This window comes from Myotis brandtii, unplaced genomic scaffold (assembly GCF_000412655.1).
Source record: "Myotis brandtii unplaced genomic scaffold, ASM41265v1 scaffold285, whole genome shotgun sequence".
Lineage (NCBI taxonomy): Eukaryota > Metazoa > Chordata > Mammalia > Chiroptera > Vespertilionidae > Myotis > Myotis brandtii.
Genome location: NW_005360891.1, coordinates 1,118,031 through 1,129,102, shown reverse-complemented (window position 1 = coordinate 1,129,102; position 11,072 = coordinate 1,118,031). Strand labels below are relative to the sequence as shown.

The 11,072-nt window shown below is 37.6% G+C and overlaps 1 protein-coding gene across 1 annotated transcript in view; it reads right to left on the bottom strand.

The window, feature by feature from the left end:
• The window catches only part of CSMD3 (CUB and Sushi multiple domains 3), an 888,294-nt gene that overhangs the window by 128,736 nt on the left and 748,486 nt on the right, over positions 1-11,072 (bottom strand). Inside the window, exon 38 of the mRNA XM_005869050.2 lies at positions 5,265-5,369. Coding sequence (XP_005869112.1) covers positions 5,265-5,369 — 105 coding nt within the window. The remainder of the gene's footprint in view (positions 1-5,264; positions 5,370-11,072) is intronic.

The window sequence follows — 11,072 nt, the reverse complement described above, 5'->3', positions numbered from 1 at the left end:
CTCTCTATCCCTCTCCCTTTCTCTCTGTAAAAAAAATCAATAAAATATATTTTTAAAAAAAGAAAACATTTGCTTGAGATTATATGAATTGAAAGCTAAAATATTAAATGCCATTCTATGTGAGTAGCCTTTAGACCATTAGGAGAGTTGTCAGTCTTATTATTTAAAGTAACTGTGTATAAAATACATTGATATATCATTTGTTCTTATGCTTATGCATTAGCAGTGGTGAATCCTTTTCCACATGGTTGAGTTCAAATCAGATAAGTACTTTAGAAAATATTAGCATTTTTTGACTGCTCATTTTATAGCAATAACTAGTTTTGACATAGTTGGATGAATAATTAAAAATATTAAAAAATCCCACATTTTACATAATATGTTTAAACTTGGTTAGACAGAGGTTTGTCTCATTCCTAATCCAATCCCTCTACCATTTAAATCAGACTTTTCTTGTCATAGGTACTCAACTTTACTTCTTCAATCCAAGATCATGATTAAAGTTTTCTTATACTTACAGTATGACTTTTCAGCCAAAATATTTAAGTTTTCAGGATAGAATGTTGTGAGGTTTGCTGGGCCTGTGTGGCTCAGTGGTTGGTCATGGACCTATGAACCACAAGGTCAAACTTGATTCCCGGATAGGGCACATACCCGGGTTGTGGGCTCAATCCTCAGTAGGGGTTGTGAAGGAGGCAGCTGATCAATGATTCTCTTATCATTGATGTTTCTATCTCGCTCCCTCTCCCTTATTCTCTGAAATAACTAAAAATATATTTTTAAAAATTGTGAGATTTAAATCTAGTAATCATTGCTTCCCTTAAGAAGAGCAGTCAAGCTCTAAATTCTTTGTATATTTGTATCTACTATTTCTTGATAAGGATATGGCTCAATATCTTTCATTGAATATAGTTAAGAGTTTCCAACCAAAAAAAAAGTTTGAAAAATATTAAAGATCATTGGATAACTTATCCTATTAAATTTTAATGATCTTATATTATCTATTTTATACAAAAAAGGACCTTTTTGGAATTTTAGAAAATATTTTATAAATGCAAAAGTCATATATAAGGGACATAAAAAACTTGCTATAATTTCTTTATGATTATGATTACTTAATGGTCTATATTATGAATATATATTGAAACATTTGCTGTTTTCATATTGTGACATCTACAATAAAGTTAAATTTCTGATTATGGCATCCTATAACTTTCAGGAGTCATCATACCTTTAGAAACATTAGTTCCTTGTGCTGCCTCAAACCTTAGTTCAGCCCTGCTGAACTAGTTGCAATTCTCCTAATCTGCCATATATCATAGCAATGTCTGAGCCTGAAGTATTCATGCTGAAAATATCTACTGCTGTCTAATTGTAAAACTCCTATCTGTTTGTTAAGACTCAGCCAAATTGTCACCTACTATTTGAAATATTTCCTGAACTTCATAAATGGAGCTGATTACTATCGCTTTTGTACACTCTACCATAAATATCTCTATTCCTGTATTCAGAGCACTGTATTATTGCTTCATCTCTCTGTCTATTCTATGCTATAATCTCATAAAGAAACATACTATGACATATTTATCTTTGCTTTTCCCATGTTGAGCATAGTAGCTGACATGTAGTAGGTATTTCAAAAAAAATCATTGGCTGAATGAAGAATAAATCTTTTATTTATAATCTATTAACATTACAATGATGCATTTATTGTATCTGAGATTAGCAGTAGCTGAAAAGTGAACTTCAATATAAAACTCAAAATATTGTCAAAAATTAATTTAGTACATGCCTATCAGTATAGCCTCTGTCTTTCCCTATAGCGAGTTTCTTTTCTATCAGAATTCCATAGAGGTAATGATGTTACAGTGATGGATAAAGTGATGCTGGTAAAATAATAGTTACTACCTTCAGGAAGCAGAAGCCAACAGAATTATAAAATATATACAGACAAAGGTGCTAAATACCTTTATGAACACCAACATCAGTGTAGGCATACTGATGGCAATGATATATTCCAATATTATATATCTGTTATCTTATATTTATAGATGTATTACTCACTCATTATTCAGTCAACAAATATGTTTTGAACACTAATACGATTCAGGGACTGGGCTCAGTGCAAGAGACAAAAGGATATCCTAAATGGACGAGATCCTGTTCTAATGGCAGAGGGAGACAGTAAGCTCAAAATTACCCAACAATCACCCAATTAGACTTGTCATCATTTTATGGAACAAAATACAAACCCATATAGGTATTTAACTTGGATGCATAAGTCTTTTTTTTGTATTTAAAAGTTTAGTTGGAAGTTGAGAGATTAAATATATTTTTTCTATGCCAACAAGAAAAGCCACTTACTCCCATTTCAGATTTAAATTTTCTACAGGATTCAGTTCCTTTTTTAGAATTTGAAAATACTGTAGTAAAAGAGGAGACATTACAACTGATACTACAGAAATAAAAAGGATCACAAGAGACTACTATGAATAATTAAACACTAGAAAAATGAATAACCTAGAAAAAAGACAAATTCCTAAAACATATAATTACAATAAATAAAAAACATACAAACCAAAAAGTCAAAGTAAAATTGCCTGTTGGCAGATTATATTATCTTATATACAAAAAAATCCTAAAGACTCCACCCAAAAAAATACATATGAAGGATCACAAGAGACTACTATGAATAATTAAACACTAGAAAAATGAATAACCTAGAAAAAAGACAAATTCCTAAAACATATAATTACAATAAATAAAAAACATACAAACCAAAAAGTCAAAGTAAAATTGCCTGTTGGCAGATAATATTATCTTATATACAAAAAAATCCTAAAGACTCCACCCCAAAAAAAACATATGACTAGTAAACAAATTTAATAAAGTTGCAGGATATAAAATCAACATACATAAATTAGTTGCATTGCTATACACTAAAACAAAACATATTTAAAAAAGAAAGAAAATTTCATTTACAATAACATAAAAACAATAAAATAATTGAACAAATTTAAGCATGAAGGTAAAAGATCTGCACACTGAAAATTATAAAAGTCTAATAAAATAAAATATAGAAACACAAATAAATGAAAAGATATTCTGTATTCATGGATTAGGATGATTAATATTATTAAAATGTCCATACTACCTAAAGCTACCTATAGATTCAATGCAAACCCTATCAAAATTCCAATGACATATTTCACATAAGTACAAAAAAATTCTTAAAATTCAATTAGAACCACAAAAGAACCCAAATACCCAAAGCAATACTGAATAACAAACAAACAAACAAAAATTGGAAGCATCATTCTTTCTGATTTTAAACCATATTAGAAAGGCTATAATAATCAATACAGTATGGTACCAGCATAAAAATGGACACCTAGACCAAACAACAAATAGCTCAGAAATAAACTGTCTCATATACAATCAATTACATTTGAAGAGGGAATAAAGAATACTCAATGGTGAAAAGATAGTCTCTTCAATAAATGGTGTGGGGAAAACTGGATAATCATATGCGGAAGAATAAAATTGGACCCCTATCTTACACCACTTTAAAAATTAATTAGAAATGGATTAAAAACTTAAATATAAGACCTGATTTAGAAAAGTTCTAGAAGAAAACATAGGGAAAAGCTTCTTGACATTGGTTTTTATTTTTTTAATATGACACCAAAAACACAAGCAACAAGAGCAAAATAAGTAGAACTACATCAAAAACAATACAACAAAACTCCTGCACAGCACAAGTAACAACAAAATCAAAAGGCAACCTGTGTACCCGGAAAAAATTGTCTGCAATGTATCTATCTGACAAGGAATTAATATCCACTCTCTCTTCCCATAAGTGGATTGAGATGACCTCTGAAAATGGTTTGCTATTCACTTACTCAGAAAACCCTACAAAATAATACAAATCAAGAGTTTCAAATTTTCTTGCCCAGTTTAAGAATGTTTGTGACACTGCCTGGGCCATAATGGGTATGCATATCTGAAAAGCCACCAAGTCACTATAGAAGCAGTGTGCTCCATTCCTTCATTACAATGGTGGAGTTGGTAGGTGTTCTCAGGCCAAACAATGAGGCTGGACAAAGGGTCAATGGTGAATTTTTACGGCACAGACTTAAAAATGTAGATTAATGCTGAACTTAAGGATTTAGATATAGATTCTCTGGCTATTGAGCACATCCAGGTGAACAAAGCTCCCAAGATGTGGCATAGAACTTATGGAGCTCAAGGGTGGATTAACCCATACGTGAGCTCTCCCCACCACATTGAGATGATCCTTACTGAAAAAGAACAGATTGTTCCTAAACCAGAAGAGGGGGTTGCACAGAAAAATAAAAATCCCAGAAGAAACCAAACACACAAAAACAGGAGTTAATATCCAAAATTTATAAAGAACTCATATAACTCAAAACCCATGGACACAGAGGGGGGGGGGGGGGGGGTAGGGGTGGGGGTGGAGGGAGGTCAATGGGAAAAAGGGGGGGAGACATACATATGTAGTACGTTCAACAATAAAGGTAAATTTTTAAAAAATGGGCAGAATATCTATAAGACGTTTTTCCAAAGAAAGCACAAATGGCCAATAGGTATATGTAAAGATGCTCAACATCGCTAATCATCAAGCAAATGTAAATCAAGAGTAAGAGATGTCACCCCAAACCTGTTAGAATTACTATTATCAAAGCAAAAAATTATAAAGTATTGATGAGAATGTGGCAAAAAGGGAACCCTCAAGCTCTGCTGATGAGTATGTAAATTGTTATAGTCACCATAAAGGTCCCTCAAAAAATTAAAAATAGAAGTATCACATGATCCAGTGGTACTACTTCTGGGTATAGATCCAAAGTGATTAAAATCAGGATCTCAAAGAGATATCAGTTCTATATTAATTGCAACATTATTAATAGCCAAGATATAGAAACACCTTAAGTGTCCACCTACATGAAGAAATGGAGATGTGTTATATACATATAATGGAATATTATTAAAACCATGGACAAGAAGGCTATCCTGACATTTGCAACAACATGGATGGACATTTAGAGTGTCATGCTAAGTGAAATAAATCAGACAGAGAAGACAAATATTGTATGATCTCATTTACATGTAGAATATCAAAAAGGAGAACTCTTAGGAACAATGAGTGGAATGTTGGTTCCAGGGGCTGAGGAGAGGGAGGGATGGAAAGTCACCATTCAGCAAGTTTAAGTTATGCAAGATGAGTAAATTGATATTATACTTACCTGTGTATTCAAGGTGAAATCCAGCAGCAGAAACACTGATGTCTGATTGAAAATTTAGATATAGATTGTTAGATGTACTATTCAAAAGATGAGGTATTGTTGTTCCTGAAATGATAATTGGAAAAGCAGGTCACCAATCACATAATAAATGCTATAATAAAACTAAGTAAGCTAAGTACTAATCGTCTAATAGGTTATCACTACACTAGTGGCCCAGTGCACAAATTCGTGCACATAGAAAGGAAATTAATTAGAAGAAATATTTTAATATCGCTATTAACCTTTTCTCTATAATAGAAGTGTCAACCAAATTCATGATCGACAACAACAGATCAAAACACATGCGTGCGATTGGCACCAGTGAGAGCTTTATATGTATTGTGCATGCGAGAATCAACTTAGCCAGCCGGGTACTCCCTCCCTTCCCTTGGCCACCTGCTGCCTGCCACCAGCCAGGGCCTCCCTCCCTTCCCCCAGCTGGCCCTGCCCCCTGGTCAAACTCCCGGTTGAGGGGACAATTTGCCTACTATGCTTTTATTATGTAGATCACGCAGGGAGAACAAAGGATAAAATATTTAACTGATGCAGTGACTATATTCTGGACAGTGAGAAAACCTGAAGTCATTTTTCAAGGTCTACAATTTCTTACTTCTTTTTAGTCGGGTCAAGTTCCTAAGCTTTCTAAATCTCCGTTTTTGGGCTAATGAAAAGAAAAAAGGATTCCACCAAGTCTCCTATCACCTACTCCAGGACTTCTGGGAGGATCAAATGAGATGAGGCATTGGAAAACGCTTCACAGACATTTGGTTACAATGTAAAGTGTTTCCACCTGGGTATAGTGCAAATCATATTCCTGGGCTGAAGAAACTACAAGGAGGCTAGTCGCTATGGAGAGGAAGCTGGGCGTTGCTACATGACATCATTACCTGGATGGTCAGACACTTAGCATATTAACCTTTTATATATATATGTAGATTATGTATTCATCAAGTGTTTTTCCAGAATTTTTAATAGAAATATCTCTCCCATATTTCTCTTTCATTTTATTGTTCCTGACCAGGGGTCCTCAAACTACAGCCCGTGGGCCACATGCAAATACAAATATTGTATTTGTTCCCATTTTGTTTTTTTACTTCAAAATAAGATATGTGCAGTGTGCGTAGGAATTTGTTCATAGTTTTTTTTAAAACTATAGTCCGGCCCTCCAATGGTCTGAGGGACAGTGAACTGGCCCCCTGTTTAAAAAGTTTGAGGACCCCTGTTCCTATCTCCAAGGAGACAGATCTTTGAGATCATTTTACATTACTGCCTAAAAATAGATAGGAACAATGAGAGCTGGGAAAAGTCAGAGTAGTAAGTGTTATGGTCACCTAAAATGAATGTTTTTTAAAAATATATTTTTATTTATTTCAGAGAGGAAGAAAGAGGAAGAGAGAGATAGAAACATCAATGACGACAGGGAATCATTGGTTGGCTGCCTCCTGCATGCCTCCCACCAGGGACTGAGCCCACAACCCAGGCATGTGCCACAGACTGGAGTCGAACCCAGGACTCTCAAGTCTATAGACCAACGCTCCATCTACTGAGCCAAGCCAGCCAGGGCTAAAATGGATGTTTTGAATTTCATGTGGACTTCAATATTTCATGCACTTAATTTTAAAGTTTACAGGTGATTTTTATGGTATATTAGCTTAAGGGCTCAGAAGATATATTCATTTATTGTCTTTTATTATAATACTAGGGGCCTGGTGCACGAAGATTCGTGCACAGGGGAGGGGGGTTCCTCAGTCCAACCTGCACCCTCTCCAATCTGGGAGTTTCTGTCTGTCTTTGCAATCATATGAGCGAATTGTCTGAGATTCCCAACCCAGTTTGGTTTGTTGCTCACAGAATAATAGAGACATTTTTTTTCTTTGCTTCATTGCTGGAGATTTCCTGGAAGTTTTAGGATATCTTCCCTTTAATTTTTTCCAAGACACTCTGATTTTACTTATGTCTCTCACCTTTGCTTTCCCGCCATCCCCCACCACAACAGTAACTTGCTCCAGGCTCACTTTGCTCTAGTGCAGTGGTTCTCAACCTTCCTAATGCCGCAAACCTTTAATACAGTGCCTCATGTTGTGGTGACCCCCACTTTCATTGTTACAAATTGAACATAATTAAAGCATAGTGATTCATCACAAACACAATATGTAATTATATATGTGTTTTCCGATGGGCTTAGGCGACCCCTGTGAAAGGGTCGCTCGACCCCCAAAGGGGTCACAACCCACAGGTTGAGAACCGCTGCTCTAGTGTCTCGGAGATCCGTCTGCCACCAGAAGTACAATTCCCAGCATTCCTGGTGCTCCCCGTGCTATGGGCTTCCCCTTCTGGTCCTGGGGCTGCCATCAGAACTACTATTCCCAGAATTCCTGGTGCTCCCTGTGCTGGGAGCAATTGAGGGAGCCACGGCCCCCCAAGCCTCTGGCTCTCCTGCTCTGCTCTCCGCCCAGTGACTGAGGGAGCCATGTCCCCCAAAGCTGCCAGCTCTCCCACTTCTGCTCTTTGCCCGGTGCCTGTGTATGCAAATTACCCTGCCATCTTTTTTGGGTTAATTTGCATATTCATTCCTGATTGGCTGGTGAGCGTAGCGAAGGGACAGTCAATGTACATGTTTCTCTTTTATTATATAGGATATTTTATACCAGGTCAAGTACCTTCATGTTTCTTTTTTTAAAAATCTTTATTATTGAAAGTATTATAGATGTCCTCCCCCCCCCCTGCCGCCACTGATCCCCAACACTCCATGCCCATTCCCTCAGGCCTTCACCACATTTGTCTGTGTCCATGGGTTCTGTATATACTAGTATATGCACATAAAATCTTTGGTTAATCTCTTCTCCCCCCTCCCCCCTATGAAATATGCATGCTTCAATGTCTCTGGGTCTATTTTTGTTCATCAGTTTATTTTGCTTATTAGATCCCACATATAAGTGACATCATGTGATACTTGTCTTTTTCTGACTGGCTTATTTCTCTTAGCCTATTACTCTCCAGGTCCCTCCATGCTGTCTCAAAGGGTAAGAGATCCTTCTTTTTTACAGCTGCATAGTATTCTGTGGTGTACCATAGATGTACCATAGCTTTTTTATTTTTTTAATATATTTTATTGACTTTTCTACAGAGAGGAAGGGAGAGGGATAGAGAGTTAGAAACATCAATGACATCGATCAGCTGCCTCCTGCACACACCCTACTGGGGATGTGCCCGCAACCAAGGTATATGCCCTTGACCGGAATCGAACCTGGACCCTTGAGTCCGCAGGCCGATGCTCTATCCACTGAGCCAAACCAGTCAGGGCGTACCGTAGCTTTTTTATCTACTCATCTACTGAGGGGCACTTGGGCTGTTTCCAGATTTTAGCTATTGTAAATTGTGCTGCTGTGAACAGAGCAGTGCATACATTCTTTCTGACTGGTGCTTCAGATTTCTAAGGATATATTCCTAGAAGTGAGATCACTGGATCAAATGGCAGTTCCATTTTTAATTTTTTGAGGAAACTCCAGACTGTTTTCCATAACGGTTGTACCAGTCTGCATTCCCACCAGGAATGTACGTACTAGGGTTCCTTGTTCTCCACATCCCCACCAGCACTTGTCATTTGTTGATGTTAGCCATTCTGAAAGGTGTGAGGTGATACCTCATGGTCATTTTAATTTGCATCTCTCTGATAATTAGTGACTTTGAGCAGTTTTTTCATATGTCTCTTGGCCATCTGTTTGATGTTTCTTACACTCTGATAGCAAAGCTGGTAGTTAGCATTCAAAACTCCCAGATATGAGCTAGTGTTAGTTTTGTCTTTCAGTAAATGCATCATGATGATGTTCTTCTAAACTTCTAAAGGAAATAAACTAGTTTATTCAATTATTGAGTAAAAATATAAAATATCTGCTTAATATTTCTTGACTACTTAACATTGAGAAATAGTTAAAGATCCTCAAGATTATAACTCAAGCAATTTCAAATGGCAAGCATAAATATAAGTGTCAATTGTATGTTTTAAGATAAAGCTCAAAAACATATCAGTTGATAGTGTTACAAATATTTTTTTGGTAAGTAACTAGTTATTGTACACTTACTTTGCACAACTCTGTGGACCTTTATCACTGATCCTATATAATAAAAGCCTAATATGCTAAGTGTCTGGTCAGCCTGTCAGATGTTCAACCAATCAAAGTGTAATATGCTAATGATATGCTAAGGCCACTCAACTGCTCACTATGATGTGCACTGTCCACCACGGGGCAGACAGTCAACTGGTCAACCAGTTTCTATGATTTTGGCTATTGTAAATTGTGCTGCTATGAACAGAGGGGTGCATACATTCTTTCTGACTGGTGCTTCAGATTTCTTAGGATATATTCCTAGAAGTGAGATCACTGGATCAAATGGTTGATCAGCTGCTATGACATGCACTGACCACCAGGGTGCAGATGCTCCAAACCAGTAGTTTAGTTTGCTGCTGGGGTCTGGCTGATCGGGACTGAGTGAGATAGGCTGGACATGCCCTGGAGCCCTCTCGCGGTCCCCCCCTGGCTGGCCAAACTCCCTTGTCCCTCCCTGGCCCTAATCATGCACCAGTGGGATCCCTGGCCTGGTCTGCACCCTCTAATCTGGGACGACCCCTGGAGGGAAGTTGGAGAGCAGGTTTCGGCCTGACAGTGGAAAGACCAGTCGCTATGATGCACACTGACCACCAGGGGGCAGATGCTCAATGCAGGAGCTGTCCCTTGGTGGTCAGTGTGTTCCCACAGGGGGAGCACCATTCAGCCAGAAGCCAGGCTTACAGCTGGCAAGTGCAGCGGCGGTGGTGGGAGCCTCTCCTGCCTCTGTGGTGGTGTTAAGGATGTCCGACTGCTGGCTTAGGCCCATAGCCCCTGGGGGAAGCAGGCCTAAGCTGTCAGTCGGACATCCACCAAGGGCTCCCGGACTGTGAGAGGGAGCCGGCCAGGCTGAGGGAACCCCCCACCCCGTGAGTGCACTAATTTTGTGCACCAGGCCTCTAGTTCTTCTATAAAAGAAATCACGGTGAATTCATTATAGAACATATAAGTGCTTTTGATCTCAGCCCATAGTGTCCTAATTGAATCACTGAAGACAGACATTAACAAAAACTCAAAGGCCCTCGACCTGCCTTTCATCCCTTTGAGGATCTAAGTTTCAGTCTCCGGCTCTGAAGTCACACCAGCTGAACTCTAGTCTCATCTTAACATTGTCTGTACAACCTTGGGCAACTTGATCTCTCTAAGCTTCAATCACCTATGAGGACTGCTAGAAAGACCAAATGAGGAAATGTGTGACAACCCTCATATAGAGCTAACACTCAGTCGTCATGAGCATGTTATTGACCACTTTTTATCATCTTCATCTGTGCGTTCATTATTAAGAATGTATTATACCTAATCTATTATAAACAAATGTATACTCAAATTTTACAAAAAAATTTTTCAGGAAAGATTCTTATCTAAATATCTAAAATATATTTTATGACTAAACCAAATCACTCCTATTCTAGATATTTCTCCTTTACTTTCCTCAACGGTGATGCTAAAAAACTGGTTACAATACTCTATTTAAAAATCTATTAAATCCCTGGCCTGTGTGGCTCAGTTGGTTGGGCGCCATTTGATTGTTTGCTGGTTTGATTCCTGGTTAAGGCACATGCCTGGGTTTTGGGCTCAGTCCCAGGTAGAAGGCAGCCAATTGATGTTTTGCTCTTATATTGATGTTTCTTTCTCTCCTTTCTTCTCCTCTAAAGACCAATAA